Source organism: Carassius gibelio, chromosome A17 (assembly GCF_023724105.1).
Source record: "Carassius gibelio isolate Cgi1373 ecotype wild population from Czech Republic chromosome A17, carGib1.2-hapl.c, whole genome shotgun sequence".
NCBI classification, from domain to species: domain Eukaryota; kingdom Metazoa; phylum Chordata; class Actinopteri; order Cypriniformes; family Cyprinidae; genus Carassius; species Carassius gibelio.
Window position 1 is genome coordinate 13920301 of NC_068387.1, and position 17530 is coordinate 13937830.

General features: G+C 38.7%; 1 protein-coding gene across 1 annotated transcript in view; it reads left to right on the forward strand.

The window, feature by feature from the left end:
* Positions 1 to 17530, forward strand: part of ush2a (Usher syndrome 2A (autosomal recessive, mild)) — a 194376-nt gene that overhangs the window by 2980 nt on the left and 173866 nt on the right. Inside the window, exons 3-7 of the mRNA XM_052530541.1 lie at positions 9166 to 9301; positions 10624 to 10687; positions 10834 to 11128; positions 13703 to 13887; positions 15968 to 16189. Coding sequence (XP_052386501.1) covers positions 9166 to 9301; positions 10624 to 10687; positions 10834 to 11128; positions 13703 to 13887; positions 15968 to 16189 — 902 coding nt within the window. The remainder of the gene's footprint in view (positions 1 to 9165; positions 9302 to 10623; positions 10688 to 10833; positions 11129 to 13702; positions 13888 to 15967; positions 16190 to 17530) is intronic.

The following is a 17530-nucleotide window of genomic DNA, read 5'->3' on the forward strand; positions in this document are numbered from 1 at the left end:
ATGAAAGGAGAAGGAGCAGAGGATAAACTTGGCCATCATCAGGAAACAGAGTACTCTGTCTGTGGAGAGTATTACCTTACAATAGTAGTGATTATTATGGCTTTAAATTGCATTCGTTCAGATTATGAATAGCAGGTTGACTTCTGGGACAGAAAACATTATTATGATAATGAGATCCTTCACACAAATTCACAGGTAATATGCTGCCTTGCTGTGACAGCCTTTACTTGGACTACATAAGATATATTTTCTGTGCCCATTAGGAATTTTAAACTGCAGACCGGACATTGTATTCTAGGGACAAAATTAGCCTATTTTCAGCCTTAACTCTTCATGGTGGTCTACTTGCTGAAGACTATTACTGACACCGTCTCTAAGTACCTGGTGTTAGGCAAGCTTTTCTGTTTTTTTTTTCTTAAGTACTGAACTATCTCTTGAATATGATTATGATTATTCATCTGACTTTTTTTTTAAGTGACAGACAGACCTTTTAACTGTAAAATTATATATTTTCAATATCGACTAGTTAGTGGTTTACTTGAACAATGAATGATGTAGTTGGACTTTAGGCTGATTTAGGTTTTAAGATTTAGTATGCATTTTTCAGGGATATATTATTGTTTTAATAAGATAAATGACAGGTATTAATATCTGTCTGTTATTCCCATTTAAAGGCTGTAAGAAACCCATTTCTGAGAAATCTCTTAATTCGTTACAAAGTACCAAAAAAAATCATCAACTAGTCGACCTGAATAGTCAACTAGGCAAGTGTTCCCAAACATTTTTTGTGTTATTACTTGAATCATCAACACCAAACTAAAATGTAAAGGTGCTTCCAAAATAAAGAATTCAATTCAGTTCAATTCAAGTGTATATGTAAAGCGCATTTTATGATACAAATTTTTGCAAAGCAACTTACAGAAAATTACGTTTCTACTATACTGTAGTTGAATAGAGATTCACTGCACTAGCTTACCATTCAGTCCCATTCATACTGTTAACATTAGTTTTTGTCAAAAGCAAACCAAATAATTAAGCACCCTTACAGGTAACGGTCTTCCTGCTTTTGAGGAATCCTGTATATGGTCAAAAAAAAAAAAAAACCTCCAAGATAAAGAGAGTGGAGGAAAAAAGAAACACTCAAAAGGAATACAGCATTACAGCATTTAGAAAGGCTTCAGGGAAAAAGAAAGAGGAGTTGGTCTGCAGGTGTTTGTCCATAGTCATTACTTTAAAAGGAGAGTGAGAGCAACAGCGGAGGAGAAGAGAAGAGTGATATGCCTTTTATGCTGTCCACTTGGATGACGATGAGGAGCGACAGTGGGTTCCTGTCAGTTGTTTGTTGTGCTGCTTATTGTGGGTAATTTGTCTCTATGAAGTTGTGGGCTGTAATTAAGATCAAGCAAGTATCGAGACTCGGCAGGGAGGAAAAATTACAACAGCGTTCTTTTTGTCTCTTTGCAAGTCAGTTCAAAACCGTGAACGTATCACAGCGTAGCTGATGAGCCTTGGCAGGTCTCGACACATGAAAAGAGTTGTCGAAGGGGGAAAGTTGAAAATGTAAATGCCAAAGAGGAACAGTGATTACAGCCACTCCTCAACGTAAATCTGAATTATCATATCAATGCGTGTCAGGTGCCTGTCATGACTCTTATGAATGGTTAAAACTTCTTGTTCTTGCATATGAAAGTTGGAACTTTGATGCAGTTCTTCTCTAGTGAAGTGGGGATCATTTCATCAACATATTGTCCATTTGATGGTATCCATGTCACAGACTTTGTTTTGTCTGCTTTTACTTTCAGGTCTCATTTTTGGTTACAATTTAAAAAGCTGCTGTGATACCAGGTAGCGACTAGACCTTTATTGGGTCAAACAGAACTGAGTTATACTTCTTGAGAACTTATTTACCCCTTTAATTTCTCATTTAGAAGTTGAAATAAAACCATTATCAGTTTCCTTTTCGATTGATTCTAAATTTCCTGAAATGACAGTGTTTTTTCATTCAGTTTCTTAACTAATGAGTAGAATCATAAACTAATGAGTAAAATCATAAAGTTTTGAATATTAATTTAGTTAGTTCCAGTTCTTTAATTTGTTTGGGTGCGGGTGTTTCAAGAGCCCTGATGTACAGTCAAAAAGGATTTTTCAATGAATCTTTCTGCAGGTTGACAGTTGGTTGTTTTATGAGTGAGTCTTCGAACTGTTAACTCCTTCGTTTGAAAACAAACTTTTATGAGTGATTCACTGAATGGTATTTAATGAATGGATTCCCTAAAAAACAATGATTCTTGCAGAAGACAAACCAATTATAAGTGAATCGTTTGAATTAACCGCTCAACTGGTTCATTCAGTGTTGCTCAGAGACATGCACCTGTTAATTCTGCTTGATTTCATTTGGCGCTAAGTAGCAACATCGTGTCTAAAATGCTTTTAATTTATTCAATATTATCCTCTCAATTATTGAACAGTATTGTTTATAACACTATGTTCTGCAGCTCCTGTGGGAAGCAGTCTGAAACTGTGCTCTTGTGGCTGTTTATATGTTGTCTTTGGCTGTTCGAAGTTTGTGAGAATCCCACAAGTTAATGAACATTTTCACGCACAATTAGAGCTTCCACAAGGGTCTAGGCCTTGGCCATGCCATTTCGATCGCAGAGGCTTGCACTGTGGCAGACGCTCGTTCTCCGGGGACATTTGTTTTGGCCAAGAGCTGCCGAGTCTCAAGCTCTTAACCCGAATGTGCACATGGCTCATCACCCTGAGTGAACTTCACCCCACCCAAAGATAAGTAGGCCAGCCAGCCCGTGGCCAAGGGCCCTTTGAGCCAAAGGACCACTAAAACCGGGGTGCTGTGGTGGGGTTGGAAAAGGGTATCTGGCTGCCTCGAGTCAAACTATATGTGTGAGAAAGAAAAAGATAATGCAGGATAATGCAGGATGATAAAATCCTGTAGGCAGCTCGCTTTCTCAGTAGTAATACAGTCTTTAACACAAATAGACTCTCACTTCCATTACTTCCTGTTGCTGTAAATTATGATAAATTATAATTTTTCACATGGATAACACACTTCAAATTCTAAATTCAAATATCGACAATGTCACGCAGATGTTTATTTTTTGTAGATAAAGGTGTGCTGTAAATAAACTTTGCACAAGCAGAGGAGTAAATCTCTAGCAGAGGAGACATCAGCGCTGCTATCAAGTTGCCCTCTGGCTTTGGAAGGGGAGCTGGCAGCGGGTCAGCTGACCTTTCAGAGCTTCTTATGCCACCCAGAGTGATGGAGACTGATTGGCAGCGCAAGTGAAGGTGAAGCAAGGTGGATGGAAGCAAGGAGAGCTTCCACCTTTCCCCAGCTCACTGTCCACAGGCACCGGAGGCCACGAGTGGCGAATAAATCACCCCAAAGTGTTGACAGGAAATTAGAGTCTTCTCAGCTTTAAGTTCTTGGAGTTGACTTCTACAGGACATGGGCGTCTTGCAGCACTTGTGAATATACTGGCTTTAAATTATGTGTTGTATCGAGAGGAAAATACACTGGCCTTTTGAGAACCCCCAACAATGACGTGCAGACTATTGTTTAATCTGGTCCATTGAGGTGTTTATATGTGTTTCAGCACATCAATGTCAGATGGAATTAAACATTTGCCTAGAGATGGGCTTTCCTTGGCAAGTTTTATCAGGAGTCTTTATTCAGATTAAAGTCTGAGAAGATCGGTGGCGGATGGATATATATCAAAAGGGGCAATGCTGAGTGACAGTGCTTCCTGCGAAACTGGTAATGGCCATAAGTCGATGTGAGCAATTTCACAGTATATTATGTCTCTCAGACTGGGCATGAGTAACAATGACAGACGAGCATACGACCAAGGGGCAAGAAACATCCTGGAAATCGTCCGCACTGATCAGACAGATCAAATGCATTGTGTGGCTGCATTGGAGTCCTGTAATCTGTCATAGCTGCAGGGTTGTGGCTCTTTGCAGATGTGGCGGAGCTGATTACGTCTCCTCTGTTTAGCCGCCACTGCCCTTCTGCCTAGTTAGCATGTGTTTATTGCTAGTGAAAGGCGCAAGAGGGGTGGGTAGAGGAAAAAATGTAGTGAACAATCCTGGATCTGAGGCCTGTCAGGAGATGGATGGGTAGCTCGTGGCATGCTGCCCCCGTATCCACAATCTGTAAAGTGTACAGCAAAGTCATATGAACACACCAGGACTCATTGCACTACATAAATAAAGCTGGACTGCAATAAGTCAGGTGCTAAAATGTGCTGGTATGTTAAACATTTCCGGCATATATATATATATATATATATATTTGGTGGTAATACATAATGAGAAGATACATGAAATGTGGGATTGGTTATTTCCCTTTGATGGTTGTTGGAGACTTGTAATCTTGCAAGGGCATGCTACATGTGCTCACTTTCTTGGTATGGTTTTCAATTCCATAAAGGTTATAGAAATATTTCAACTACTTAAATATCTCATGATTTTTAAGGGTTAAAGTTTTTTTTAATGCTAAACATTTCTTCTTTTTTTTTTTTTATTAAACTGCATAATTATTAACCTCTCAAAAACATGAACATCATCTCAAAAAAAAAAAAAAAATTCTAATATATTCAATATTTATTACTGGTGGATTGTCTTTTCACTATGGCTCCCCAGAGAAATTAAACATTTTGATCTATAAATGAGCCAGAGCTGGAGTTCTCTTTGTGTTTCCATTAATTCAAAATCATAAACAAATGAGAGAAAAGGTAAATTACAGGAAAATCACTTGCAGACATTGCTCTTTTTGTTCTTGAAGCCTCATTGAATTCACCTTCCTCGCTTACTGGTGAGAGATAATGCTTGATTAATATCCTTAATGACAACCGGATCAATTAGGAACATTTGCACTTGTAAATTGATTGTAAATGTCATGTTTTCAAGAAACAGTCCACTTGAAATCATTATCCTGATGTAAAAAGATTGTAATTCATCACAAACATAGATATTCCTGCATCAGCAGTTACCCCAGCAGGAAGACCATTAATGATACTATAAAAACAAACAGCTTCCAGTAAAACAATTTGTCCATATGATTACAAAGACTGGTGTTTATGAATACTTACTAATTTCCCAGTATAAAATGTCAAAGCTGCAATATATTCGTTGCACCCTCTGTTCTGTAATGCACAGTCACTACTTTAACATATGGTAAATATGTATCTATTGTTGGAAATGTGTAATTTTGTAATAATATGTAATTTTAAGGTACAACCATTTCTCTTCTGCCTGGATTTTACAGGGTCCTTAGCATCATAAACAAACTTTTTCAAGCTTTTTCTTTATGTGAAGAGGCTCATTCTTTACGGACACATGACCAAAACTGTAGAAACTTTAGTAATATTACATTATATTGAGAACCTAGTTAGTAAAATATTCTGTTCGGACACAGTGAACAGTGTGTGTGTTTGTGTGTTGGGGGTGGGGGGGGGGGGGTTATGACTCAAGATATGCTTTCTGTGTAAAGCATAGCCTCTCAAGAGTTATTACCTTTATTAAAAGCGCTGACACATTGCCTTATATATTTCTGCCCTCTCCAGCTCCACAGAGACAATTTTCCTTTCTTAAATAAACTGTCACGCTAGTCTTAATATATTGTTGCCATCCTTACAGCAGGAGGAAAAAGGCTGATATAAAACATGTATATGTGAGATTGGCAATTGTATCTTTAGTGTACCTGAGTAGAACAAATGTTCCTCTCTCATGGCTGTGTTAATGTGATAAAGGGGAAATTGGCTTTTCATCAGTTTTCTTCGCATTGTATTGGTGGACAGTGAAGAGAGGCCCCGGCGTCAATAGCAGCACCTCAAACTTCCTGACTGTTATATTTCACATCACCACACTGGCCTCTGAGTGCATTATGAAACATGTGATAATGTAACAAATTACAAATAGGAAAACCTTTTTGCTTCAGTTAAATGATAGGAATCACAGGGAGGCCTAGCTATGAGCCGTAAATAAAACATCTCATGTGTTTGCGGTTATGTATGTGTGAGTTTGTATGAGGTAGCGGGAGAGAGTGTGTGTTCAGATAGAAGGACAGGGCTTCAGCAGGTATCAGTATTAAAAGAGGAGGATTGCTTGCGTTTATACCCTCATCCAGAGTGGAATATTTCTAGAGGCCCTGACAGCTCCTCCAGTGCTGAAATGGAAAGGGCTTTATCATGGAATGGTTTGTCTCTCACGCTGCTGCAGACGACTTGGCTTCAGGTTAAGCTTGTATCTGCCCCTGCTTTATGGTTCAAGCCCAAAGATCACAACTTTGTTTTTGGTATGAATTATGAAATCGCTGCTATAAAAAGCCCCCAGTTAGATTTTAGAAAGATTGTGCACTGTTGTTTTCTTAGAACAAAAACAAAAAGAGTTTTAAGTCTTTCTTAAATCTCATGTCAGATGGTCTGCTTCAGTTTAAAGCAGCCGTATATTATTAGTTTATTCATTTTTACCCCCAGAGGTTTCTTTCTACAAATACAGCTATAATTTACTTTTTCCCTGATCATTTTTTTGCTTTCTCTCAGACCTTTGGAGGCAAAGTTCAGACTGCTGTTGAGTCTAATGTAGTGTAATAATCTGTTTCCTTCTCATGATTTCAGTGCAAATGGTCTAAAGTGTTAAACCCTTCCAAAACAAGCTGTTTTTGCGACTCGGTTTAAATAAATGTTAAGTTGTGTTTTTAGTTCATAAACTTTATTTTAAATGATGACGTATTATTAGCTTTTTCATTTGTGACCCTTTTAAAGATCTTGTTGTGTTGCCACATGTAAAACAACAACAATGCTAGCTAATATTTGTTTAATATTGACCTCTACAAGGCTGATGGACAGAAGACCTTTAGCAGTTAGCTAGTATTACTATTTCTTAATGTCAGCCAGTGATTATGTTACATCTTTGGCTCTGTGTTGTGGTGTCTTACAACACTCTTAGTGTTGTCATTTCCCACAAATTTAAAACTGAAAAATGTTTAATCAAATTATTTTCCCACCATTTCCAAAATATGTATTTATGAGGCTACTTAAAGGGTTAGTTCACCCCAAAATGAAAATTAAGCCATAAATTACTCACCCTGAAGTAATCATAGGTGTGTATGACTTTCTTCTTTCAGACGCATCCAGTTGGAGTTATTTAAAAAAAATAGTCTTTGATCATTCAAGCTGTTTGATGCCACACAGCGGGTGTTGCACTGCATCAGTCCTTGAGAAGTTTGTTAAAAAGCGCAACCATTAACAAAAAGTGTCTCACACGGCTCCTGGGGGTAAACAAAGGCCTCCTGTAGCTAATCGATGCGTTTTTGAAAGAAAGAGTTGTAAATGAAGCAGTTCCGGGGTTATGATGAGGTCAGCTTTGCGCATGTGAGACTTTTTTTTTATTGATTAGCTTTTTATTTAAATTCTCTTGGACTGATGCAGTGCATCACCAGCTGAATGGCATCAAAAAACTTGAAAGATCAAAGAAAATTAATTAAATAACTCTGACTGGATTCGTATGATAAAGAAGAAAGCCATATACACCTAGGATGACTTCAAGGTGAGTAATTTATTGCCTAATTTAAATTTCTGGGTGAACTAACCATTTAATGTAAAGGCACAATAGTTTAGGTGGAAAAAATGTTTCAGGAGTTTTTATTTCTAGTGAGACATTTGCTTAATAGCCATTGTTATATAAATAATGGCATACATTTGTTGCACATTCTGGTAAATCCCTGTGCAGATTAAATGTTCCATTTTCAATTTGAAAGTGGAGAGGAGCTTTTAAGATGTCAGCACCTGCTGATTAGTATGTTACTAAGAGCTCCACAGAATGGCCAGTTATTAATCTGCTCCACACTGGTTTGATCTCATAGGCAGCGTTCCAGACAGGTCAGACCAGTCCCACACTACCAACACACACTTGCATTCTAATACAATAAGTGCTGGCCAAGTGATATACTTAGGGCACAAGCAGTTCAAATCAAGAAACACTTTTCCCTCCACCTTAAAACACACACACAGATGCACGCTCTTGGATTATTGCAGCAAATAAGCTCTGTGACCAGCAAAAGTTTATGATTCTTACATTTTGTTCATGAAGGTAATCTTCTCAAAAGAATGATTTAGAATTATAAAACTAAAGTTGCACGATTTCAACAACACCACCACTAACTGTCCAACAACCCAGGGCTGATGACTGATCTAAAGTATCCATGTAGAAATTTGTTACCCTTTTTTTAAAATAGGAAAGTGCCCAGGAAACATTGCTCATAAAAAGTTGTCTGGCAAAATTGCTCAGAAAGTTGCCCCATGTATCATCAGCCTAACAGTTTTGATGTTACAAAAAGGCTTGATTAAACAGGTGGGAAAAATACCCACATATTATCCCAAAAGCAAAAGTTACTAGAATGGAAGGAGAGTAAATAAAAACTAGGAATGCAACAAAAGGAGCACCAGAGCTCTTTCAAGAGTCTGAAGGGCTGGTAAATGGAAGAAGCACTTCAGGATTCATTTACATCACTGTGACGTTGCTTCAATTCTCAGCTGCATGTCATTGGCCGGTTAGAGATTTCAAGAATAGCCTCTCTACAGTTTTCAATCAGCGGCCATGAAAGAGAGCAGCTTAAGGATCCTCCAGTCTAATGCTGCCTTCATCCTTATGGATTTTTTAGTGACTTATTTCCATGCACCTTTTTTAAAGGAGATTGTGAAAGAACATGCAAATATGAATATGATGAAGGGGTGTTATCTGAGAAAAGTACCCACAATCATCAGCCATATAAAACATAAATATTAGGTCTGTTGCCTTGCTGCCTAAATGACATCCTAAATGTTATGGAACCTTACCGATAGGGAAATACTCCTTACAAAACAAACAATGGAGACACCACTTGGAGACACCCCTAACTCCAGAAGAGTTACATGTTAGCATGTTGCTATAAAACATGTCATACACAAATATTGGGTATAATGTATTTCTCTAATATTTTTCTTATGTTGGCAGCCATATTGCTTTTATTGTATGTATATATATATATATATATATATATATATATATATATATATATATATATATATATATATATATATATAAAACAATTGATTGAATCATGCATTTTGTAACTGATTTGTCCTATTTCGAATGAATTCATAGATACATGACACAAGCGTGAGCTTGTTCCTGAATGGTCAAGAGGATGATGGCACAGCTTTAGACACACAAACCTTGGCAGGACCAATTGATGACGTCACCTCAGATGGTGCTCTGTGGATCGGTACAAGTTCTAATGGTAATGATTTCTGTACTCCTACATTGCTCTTTCAGATTTTAATATGCACATTTATATATTAGATTTTTTTTTTCAAGCTGTAGTTGTCCTCACCTAACAGTATTTCTCCTCAGAATTAACTATAACTCAAATTGAGTGCGGAAAGGGACTAATTTGCAGACGTTACATTTTTCCATTATAGAAATATTCATAAGCTTGCAACTAATCATAGTTGGAGTTTATATAGGTCAAGGGTGACCATATGGCAACAAATAATCTCCTCATAAATGAGATGAGATGGGATTTATGTAATACCCCTAGGGAATGAAATGCACACACAATCACACACATGTGTGTGCACACACACAGACATACATTTTGGATACACATTCATAAGTAGCATAGACTTACTAAAGTTTCTTTAAGTTCACTCTGCATTCATTTTAATCCTCAATTGTGTTGTGTTTGCTTGCAAAAAATGATAATAATTCTGTCCATATCTCTTAGGGGACACAGTAGGTTGGTTACCAGTTCTTTTAGTTTCTTATTTCCTAAATGGCACAGAATTACAAGGGAGCAACCCACTGTACTGTATATAGTCTTCAAATAGTGTATGCCTCATTTACTGTCAAACATGCTAACACACAACAGCTTCACATGAAAGTTGCAGTCTGTGTAATCCATTTTACACACATTTCAAACTCTATCAAGAGCCCAGGGGTCTGAAATGCTTGTTTGATTCACGTAGAACTCATGTGGACAAAGCATAGAGGGAATTCTTAGATATAAAGTCAAAGGCTGCTTCAAACAAACATGCCATTAGAATTTATATATATATATATCTTTTATTTTCTAAATGTAATGGCCATATTTAGCATATGTGCATTGTTGTTTCCATAAAAATATTAAGCAGCACAAGTCATTGTAATATGTCAAAAATAAAATACAAAATAGTTATTTTAAATGGTAATAATGCTTTGTTTCACAGTATCACTGTTTTACTGTATTTTTGATTAAATAAACAGACTAATAAACTTCTTTAAAAAACATAAAAATCTATCTAGTTATGTGAATCAGTATTTAATAATATCTGCTTTGTTAAGTCATTGTTGTCTGTAAGAAATGCATTTATTAGATGATGCATGCATTCTAAATTTTTCTTTGGCTTGGCATGTCTTGCATACTATTATGAATACAAATTCCTTATTATTTTTTATCCAACCATGCCGCAAGTGTCTCTTTAACTCAAATAAAGACACAGATAAGGTAATCCACTAGTTGCTATGGATCCTGCAGACTGTCTTTAATAGCACCCATTGACTTTCCTTTCTTTTTCTCCCCAGGGACAAATCAATTCATTGGAAGGATGCAGGATTTTAGATTTTATCCAAAGACGTTAACCAACAGGTAAGTATTAGGTCACAGGGCATTAACAGCAGATGTAGCTTAAGAAGTAGTTTTTGCAGAGATGTACTATATTTAATCTTGGTCCTGAAGCAAAACCAGTGTAGAAAGATGTGAACAATTTTAAACCATGCATTTCTGTATTTCAGAGAGATTGAAGAAGTCTACACTGGACAATTCCCTCACCTACACACACAGTCCACATGCCGCTGCCCTGCCAGCCACCCCAGAGTGCACCCCCTCGTGGAGAGGTACTGCATCCCCAATGCAGCCAATGATACCACCCATAACAAAATTCTCCGTCTGAACCAGGATGCCCACCCCCTGCATTACATCAATGACAATGACATTGGAACCACCTGGATCTCCTCCATCTTTTCCACTTTAGAGCTGCTGGACAAAGGAATAACCATCACCATAGACCTGGAGAATGGACAGTACCAGGTACATAGCCACCAATAATTGGCTTTATGGGGATGTTGTACCAGGACCAGGCTCTTAGCTCACCTACGTTAGTAGACCTAAATTATTATTAGGCTTTACAGTTAGTTTTGCTTCATAGAAGTTTAGTTTAAAGAGATAATTCACCCAAAAATGAAAATTACTGCATGATTCACTCACCCTCAAGCCATCCTAGGTGTATATGATTCTTCTTTCAGACGAATACAAACTGAGTTATATTAAATAATGTCCATGCTTTAGAATGGTTGTCAGACCTTGTCCCATGTTTTGTGTTTTCCAGGTGGCCCCGCATATTTTGTTAATTTGCCCCAGGTTTTTCCTATGTTGTTTCATTAGTCCCAGGTGTTCCTCGTCCTCTCAGTTGTCTTGTCCTGTGTATAAATAGTGATTCCACTTTAGAGTTCCTTTGTCCACATTCCAGTCCAGTCGGTGGCGGTAATACACCTATAAGCTGGTTTGCCAACCGCCAATAAAACACCAAAGAAGAAGTAGAAGAAGAAGAGTTCCTTTGTCGGCTGTTAAACGTCTTCTGTGAATTCCTGTGCTTTCCACGTCTTTTAATAAAAATTCAGTGTTGAAGAAATCTCCAGCTTCTCCTTGGTCCTCAATCCCTGTGAAACGTGATTGAACAGCTGACTGAAACAGTAAGCGAACAAACAGCTTTTCCTGAGTTTTTGTTTTGTTGTAAAAGTCTTTTGTTTTCCTTTTCACGCCATGCCCTATGGATAAACAAGCGAAGTTCATCGCCATGGCTCGCGAGTATGCCCAGGGCGTTTGTGCCCCTCACCAGCTCCCTCGAGGGGGAGACCCTGGTGATGCTGTTCCGGATGACTTACCACCACCCCGCAGAGCTCCCAGACACCACCAACCTCGGCTGGAAGGAGGCAGTCATCCGTTGTCTGGAGAGCCTCTGATCCCAATCCGGGACCCATAAGCTGGCCATCTCCGAGTCAAGCCCTCCACCGTCCACGGCTCACTCAAGCCCACTGCCAGTTCATGTGGCAAGCCAAAAGGACGTAAATCTGCCAGCCCCAAAGCTCACTCCAGTGCCCACTCCTTGTAAATGCCTTTCAGAGCGACCACAAATGCCAATTCAAGCCCAGGGAGGGCTCCTGATCCCTTGTCAAGCCCAGGGAGGGCTCCTGATCCCCATTCAAGCCCAGGGAGGGCTCCATGCCCCAAATACAAACAGGTCCCGTGTCTGTTCTAGGGAAACTCCAGAGTGCCCACACCCTGTCCCTGTTATGTGGCTTGAGGTCACGCCTTCCGGAGGGGGGCGCTATGGCAGACTCTGTCGCGTGTTTTGTTTGTCTGATTTTCTTTCCAGGTGTCCGTGTATTGTGTTAATTTGATCCAGGTGTTTCCTGTGTTGTTTTCATTAGTCCCAGGTTTTCCTCATCCTCCCATGTGTCTTGTCCTGTGTATAAATAGGGATTCCAGTTTAGAGTTCCTTTGTCGGCTGTTAAACGTCTTCAAAGAATTCCTGTGTTTTGTTTACATCAAAGAAAACCAGTGTCCTTTTGGCTTATATCGAATTCCTCCAACATGTTTCTTTACAAATCCTAATTTTATACTATTATTTCCAGTGTTTTGTTTCACTTTGTCGTCTGCGCTTCCACATTTGTCACTTTCGCATTAGTCACCATGTTCCGCTGGATGCCACTCTCTCTCGTACAACAGTTAGCGGAAGCTATAGATGAGGTTTATAAAGTTGTGAATATTCATATTTTTCTCGCACAAATGCATCGCGTCACTTCAGAAGGCCTTTATTAACCCCTTAGAGCCATCTGGATTATTTTAGAATGTATTTGTCTGAAAGACAAGGATGGTTTGAGGGTGAGTAAATCATGGATTAGTTTTCATTTTTGGGTGAACGATCCCTTTAAAGAGCATCAAGACACTATATGTGACCCTGTCTGTGAAATCCAATTGTAATACAAATGAATAACCGTAAAAGTTCATTATAATGTCAGTTTAATGTTTTGGCATTATAGTTATAATTATGTTATTACAAAAACATTTTAGGGCTTATTAGCCCCCAGAAAGGTTGCTGATTTAAAGTAACCTTCAACCTGATATTTTCTGTTTGTGTGGCTGCTTTCTCAAATCCATACACTGGGTAGCATATTTTCCATTTGAATACACTAAAGCCTACCTAAAGTCTTTTGTGTATGTCTGAGTGAGTCGCCCAGTCATCCATGTGGCTAAGCCAAGCAGAGCAGAGCAGAGAGTCCAGCTGTAAAGAAGTAGAGGATTTATGCAGCTCTGCCTCAGTCTCTCCTCTCAATACCAGATAAAACACACCACCACACAGACTTTGAAGTGTCCACTTAGTCAAAGCTGCAACCTGTTTCTCAACAAACTCCTCAAAATGAAGCCACAAAGGGAGAAAGGGAAGAGTAAAGCGGCACTTTAAGCTGTTCTTCAAAGTGCCGGCATGCTTTAGGAGGCAGCAGAGCATTGACTGCTGCTGTGCAGATAATAGATAATCCATTGCTGTTGAGTGTTTCATGCATATTTCACCCTTTCATGTAATTTTACATGCTTCCTTTACAGGTTTTCTACGTGATACTCCAGTTCCTCAATGCTCAGCCTGAAGCGGTCCGCATTCAAAGGAAGACAACCGTGAGTTCCGAATGGAAGGACTGGCAATTCTTGGCCAAGAACTGCAGCTACTTTGGAATGAAGGATAACGGGCCTTTGGATCGTCCTGATTCTGTAAACTGTCTACAGTTGCCCAGGTAGTGTATACACGCTCACACGCTATATATGTCTGTTAGTCCATCCACAGGCGCTTTTGAATCTTATAACAGTCCTTGAACTAATGATTCCTGCCAGGTAAGCTTTATCAACGTGGGTTGAGACAAGTTCCTACTGTGATAAAAGCAGCGGATTGTCATTTCGTGAGCTTTTGGAGGATCTAAGAGGAGAATGGGGTGGGAAATGCTGCTCTTGGCTACAGCCCAGGCTGCTCAGATCTGATATCTGCTGTCTTTGGCCGCATTCAAGACAGCAGAGACACTTAGCTGTTATGGACCACACAAGCACCTGGTTTCACATGCACATGAAAGAGAAAATGAGGACAGTTATTTGTATGGTTTGGGCTGAGAGGGTTATCGTAACTATATATGACAACAAACTACAGTTCATGTTTTTTTTTGTTTTTTTTTTTGACACCACTCATTAAACATGCATGATTGTCCCTTACAAAATTATTAGAGAAAGGAAGTGGTTAAGGAACTGCTTTTCAAATTACATAAAACCATTAGATATTAGCATTGTAAGCATTATTTGCCTTGTTGTTTAGGCAATCGTTTGGCTCACCTAAGAGCTTTGCTGTATAGCATGTTTGGTCATATATGGTCAGTCAAGAAAGTTTTGCAAATGTAGTATTCTAAATCATGTGAAATGTAAAGTAATACAAAATTTTAACTTTTGCTTTGGGAGAGAAAGAAACAAACTGATGTAGACCATAAAATTAATAAAAATGTTAAAGACTCCTTTAACTGATTTAAATGTGTAATTATATGTCTACAGTAGTGTTTCTTCAGCAAAGTTCCAAGAGCTGCAGGATGACTTAAAAGCATTTAAATTAAGATTTTTTTTTATTCATAAAATATAATCAAACCAAATAAAATCATACTGGGATCTAAATAAAATCATATTAATTTCCCCCTCAATAACTACTGTTTTTATTGAAGAACTCTTCTTCAGTGTTCTTGAATCACAAAACTAATCATAGTTAATTGAATATATCATTATATCACACTACATTTTAAGTTGGGTCATGATGAGTTTAAAATGTTAGCTTTACATCCTGCTATGTTTGGTCCTGAACGCCATACTGGCCAGATGTTTCACTACCTGTCTGAATATTTTAGTTTACAAACAAAAGCTTCAGCCCAGTGGCATAAGGTTCTGCACTTAGACTCTTCAGATGTGTCACATCGAAGCATGTGGGGAAAGAGAGACACAGAGAGCACTGGTAGATGGAGAAGGAGAGAGAGATGGGGACAAAAGCCTGTCTTCACACAGGTTTGTCCTGGATAAGTCTACCAGTATTAGGGATGAAACGTTCAGAAGTGCTCCGTGGATCTTTCTTGAGAGCGAATAATGCAGTAGGGGCTATACTTATCCTGCCCCCTGGTAAGACCTCGAGAACTCTCTCATTCACCCCATTTATTCCTGCCCTCCGAGAATCTCCCTTTAAAACTCTGTATCCCCAAACTATATTTTAAACCTGTATTAGTGAAATTTCCTCTCAGTAGTTCTGAGATGCAAAGAAAAGACCTTTGCTTTTTCCATTTCTTTGATGTTTGTTCATTTCAGTAGCTTGTGACACATTTCATTTCAACCTAACAACGTGTTACCCTGCTATGGCAAGACTTGAAAGTCTCTTTCAATCACTCAAAGCTTAAGATGCAGGAATATTATTCCTTTTTCTCTTTCTTTTTTTAGTCAGTTGGATAATATAGGGTGAATTTAATTTTTGGAACACTTTTAAAGGGGTCATGCACCCCAAAAACGAAGATTTTTTAAAATTATTATTATTCTTTTATTCACATAAATAGAAAAGTATTTTTGAGCTTTGCATAACATTTTCAAATTATATTCAATATAAAAAATGCTCCATTGGAAAATGCAATTTAAAAACTTTACAATATCAAGGGAAAACAATAGAATATTTTTTAGCCATTTTTGTGGTCTCTTTGGAAGAATCCTGGCACTTTGGTTGAGAACCACTGCTTCAAAGGCAGCCTGGATATTCTTTTAACAACTGCAAACTTAAATTGGTGTTTTTTTGTCTGTCTTTTGTATCAGCAACATACCTATCTCCCGTGGAAATATCACCTTTAGCATCCTGACGCCCGAGCCGAATCTGCGACCGGGCTACAATGACTTCTACAACAGTGTCGCCCTTCAGGAATTTGTGAGAGCCACACATGTGAGAATCCACCTCCATGGCCAGTACCACACCCAAGATCCTGGGGTTCCTTTCCGTCATCGCTACTATGCTGTGGACGAGATCACCATCAGCGGCAGGTCCGAGCCCAGCAGCACCCTGACACCCGTCAACCCCAATCAACTGTCACACAACACAATAATAACATAATTATTATTTCCAGTATCTAAACTGAACATAATGTTGTGGATTTTTTTTTTTATTGGATTTCTGTGTTTGACGAGAAAATCAGTATGCGGATAAGGCAGGATAATTCAGACTTTGATGAGAGCGAAAGACTTCTTAGGTTCAAGACCAAGTGGGGATGGCAGACAAATTATGTTTTCTAATTTGAAACAACTAGGGGCTCAATGACATGTCTGTTATTAACCACAGAGAACAATGCCATGTGTAACACAGATTTTGTCTTCAAAGGACATAAAAATGGGACATAAAGGACATAATTTTAATATTTGGGTGAACTAACCCTTTAATGGTCTTGTAATTACACTGTGGGCTTCAGTACTTGTGTTCCTTCTCTCGGAAGCTTCAGCTAATCAGACGTTCTTCTGCGTCTCTCAAGAATATCAATTCTGTTCTTTTGTCTCTTCAGAAGCCGAGACATGGTGTTATATGCATGTATACCTTCAAACATTAAACAGCCACTGTTCTTACGACTATGGTAATTATGTCATTATGCAGGCAGCTGTAACTTGGCTCGCTCTCGCTGTACAAGTGTGTCTGAGTGAGCAAGAGAAGGCAGCTTTAATTAAGAGCTAGTTAAACTGGCACAGATGAAATCGAGATTTAGGGACTGTGAAATCTCATCATCCTGTGACATTCAGAGGTGTCCCCCTTCCTCCCCACCTTTTCTCTCTTTTGTCCCCCCTGTACGGCTCTCTTCATTTGCTCTCTGAGACAACGCAACAGCTTCGCCTGAAAAACAAAGGTAGAAAGTAAACAGAAGTGGATTCTGAGATTCACCCTTTTATAGGGAGACTGACAGTTCAAACTGAGAAGAGGATGTACATGTGTTTGGGGACTAAAATGTGCATACATCCGGCTTTTGAGGTATTCTGACAGGGTGTCAAGCTGTGTCTGGGAGCATTAGTGTCTGCTTTGCGCTCATACGGTAATAACCTCCAGCAATAACGACAACCCTCTTTCTTTTACACTCTCCTCCTCTCGTTTATTGTTACGTTGTTTGTTTGAGTAACTGAAGGGTGCTGCTTTTAGTGGGAGCCGTGTAAAGATGGGTGGATGATAATGCCGAATAAGGGCCCTTGAGAATGAATAATTAAAGCGATGACCTGCAGGTGTGTGTTCCGTCTGATGGAGACCTGTCAGGTCTGCTGTTGTACATTACGACACGCCGATGATATTTCCACTGGCATTTATAAATGTTGAATGCCAACGTCCTATTAACCAAGCACAGAGAGAAT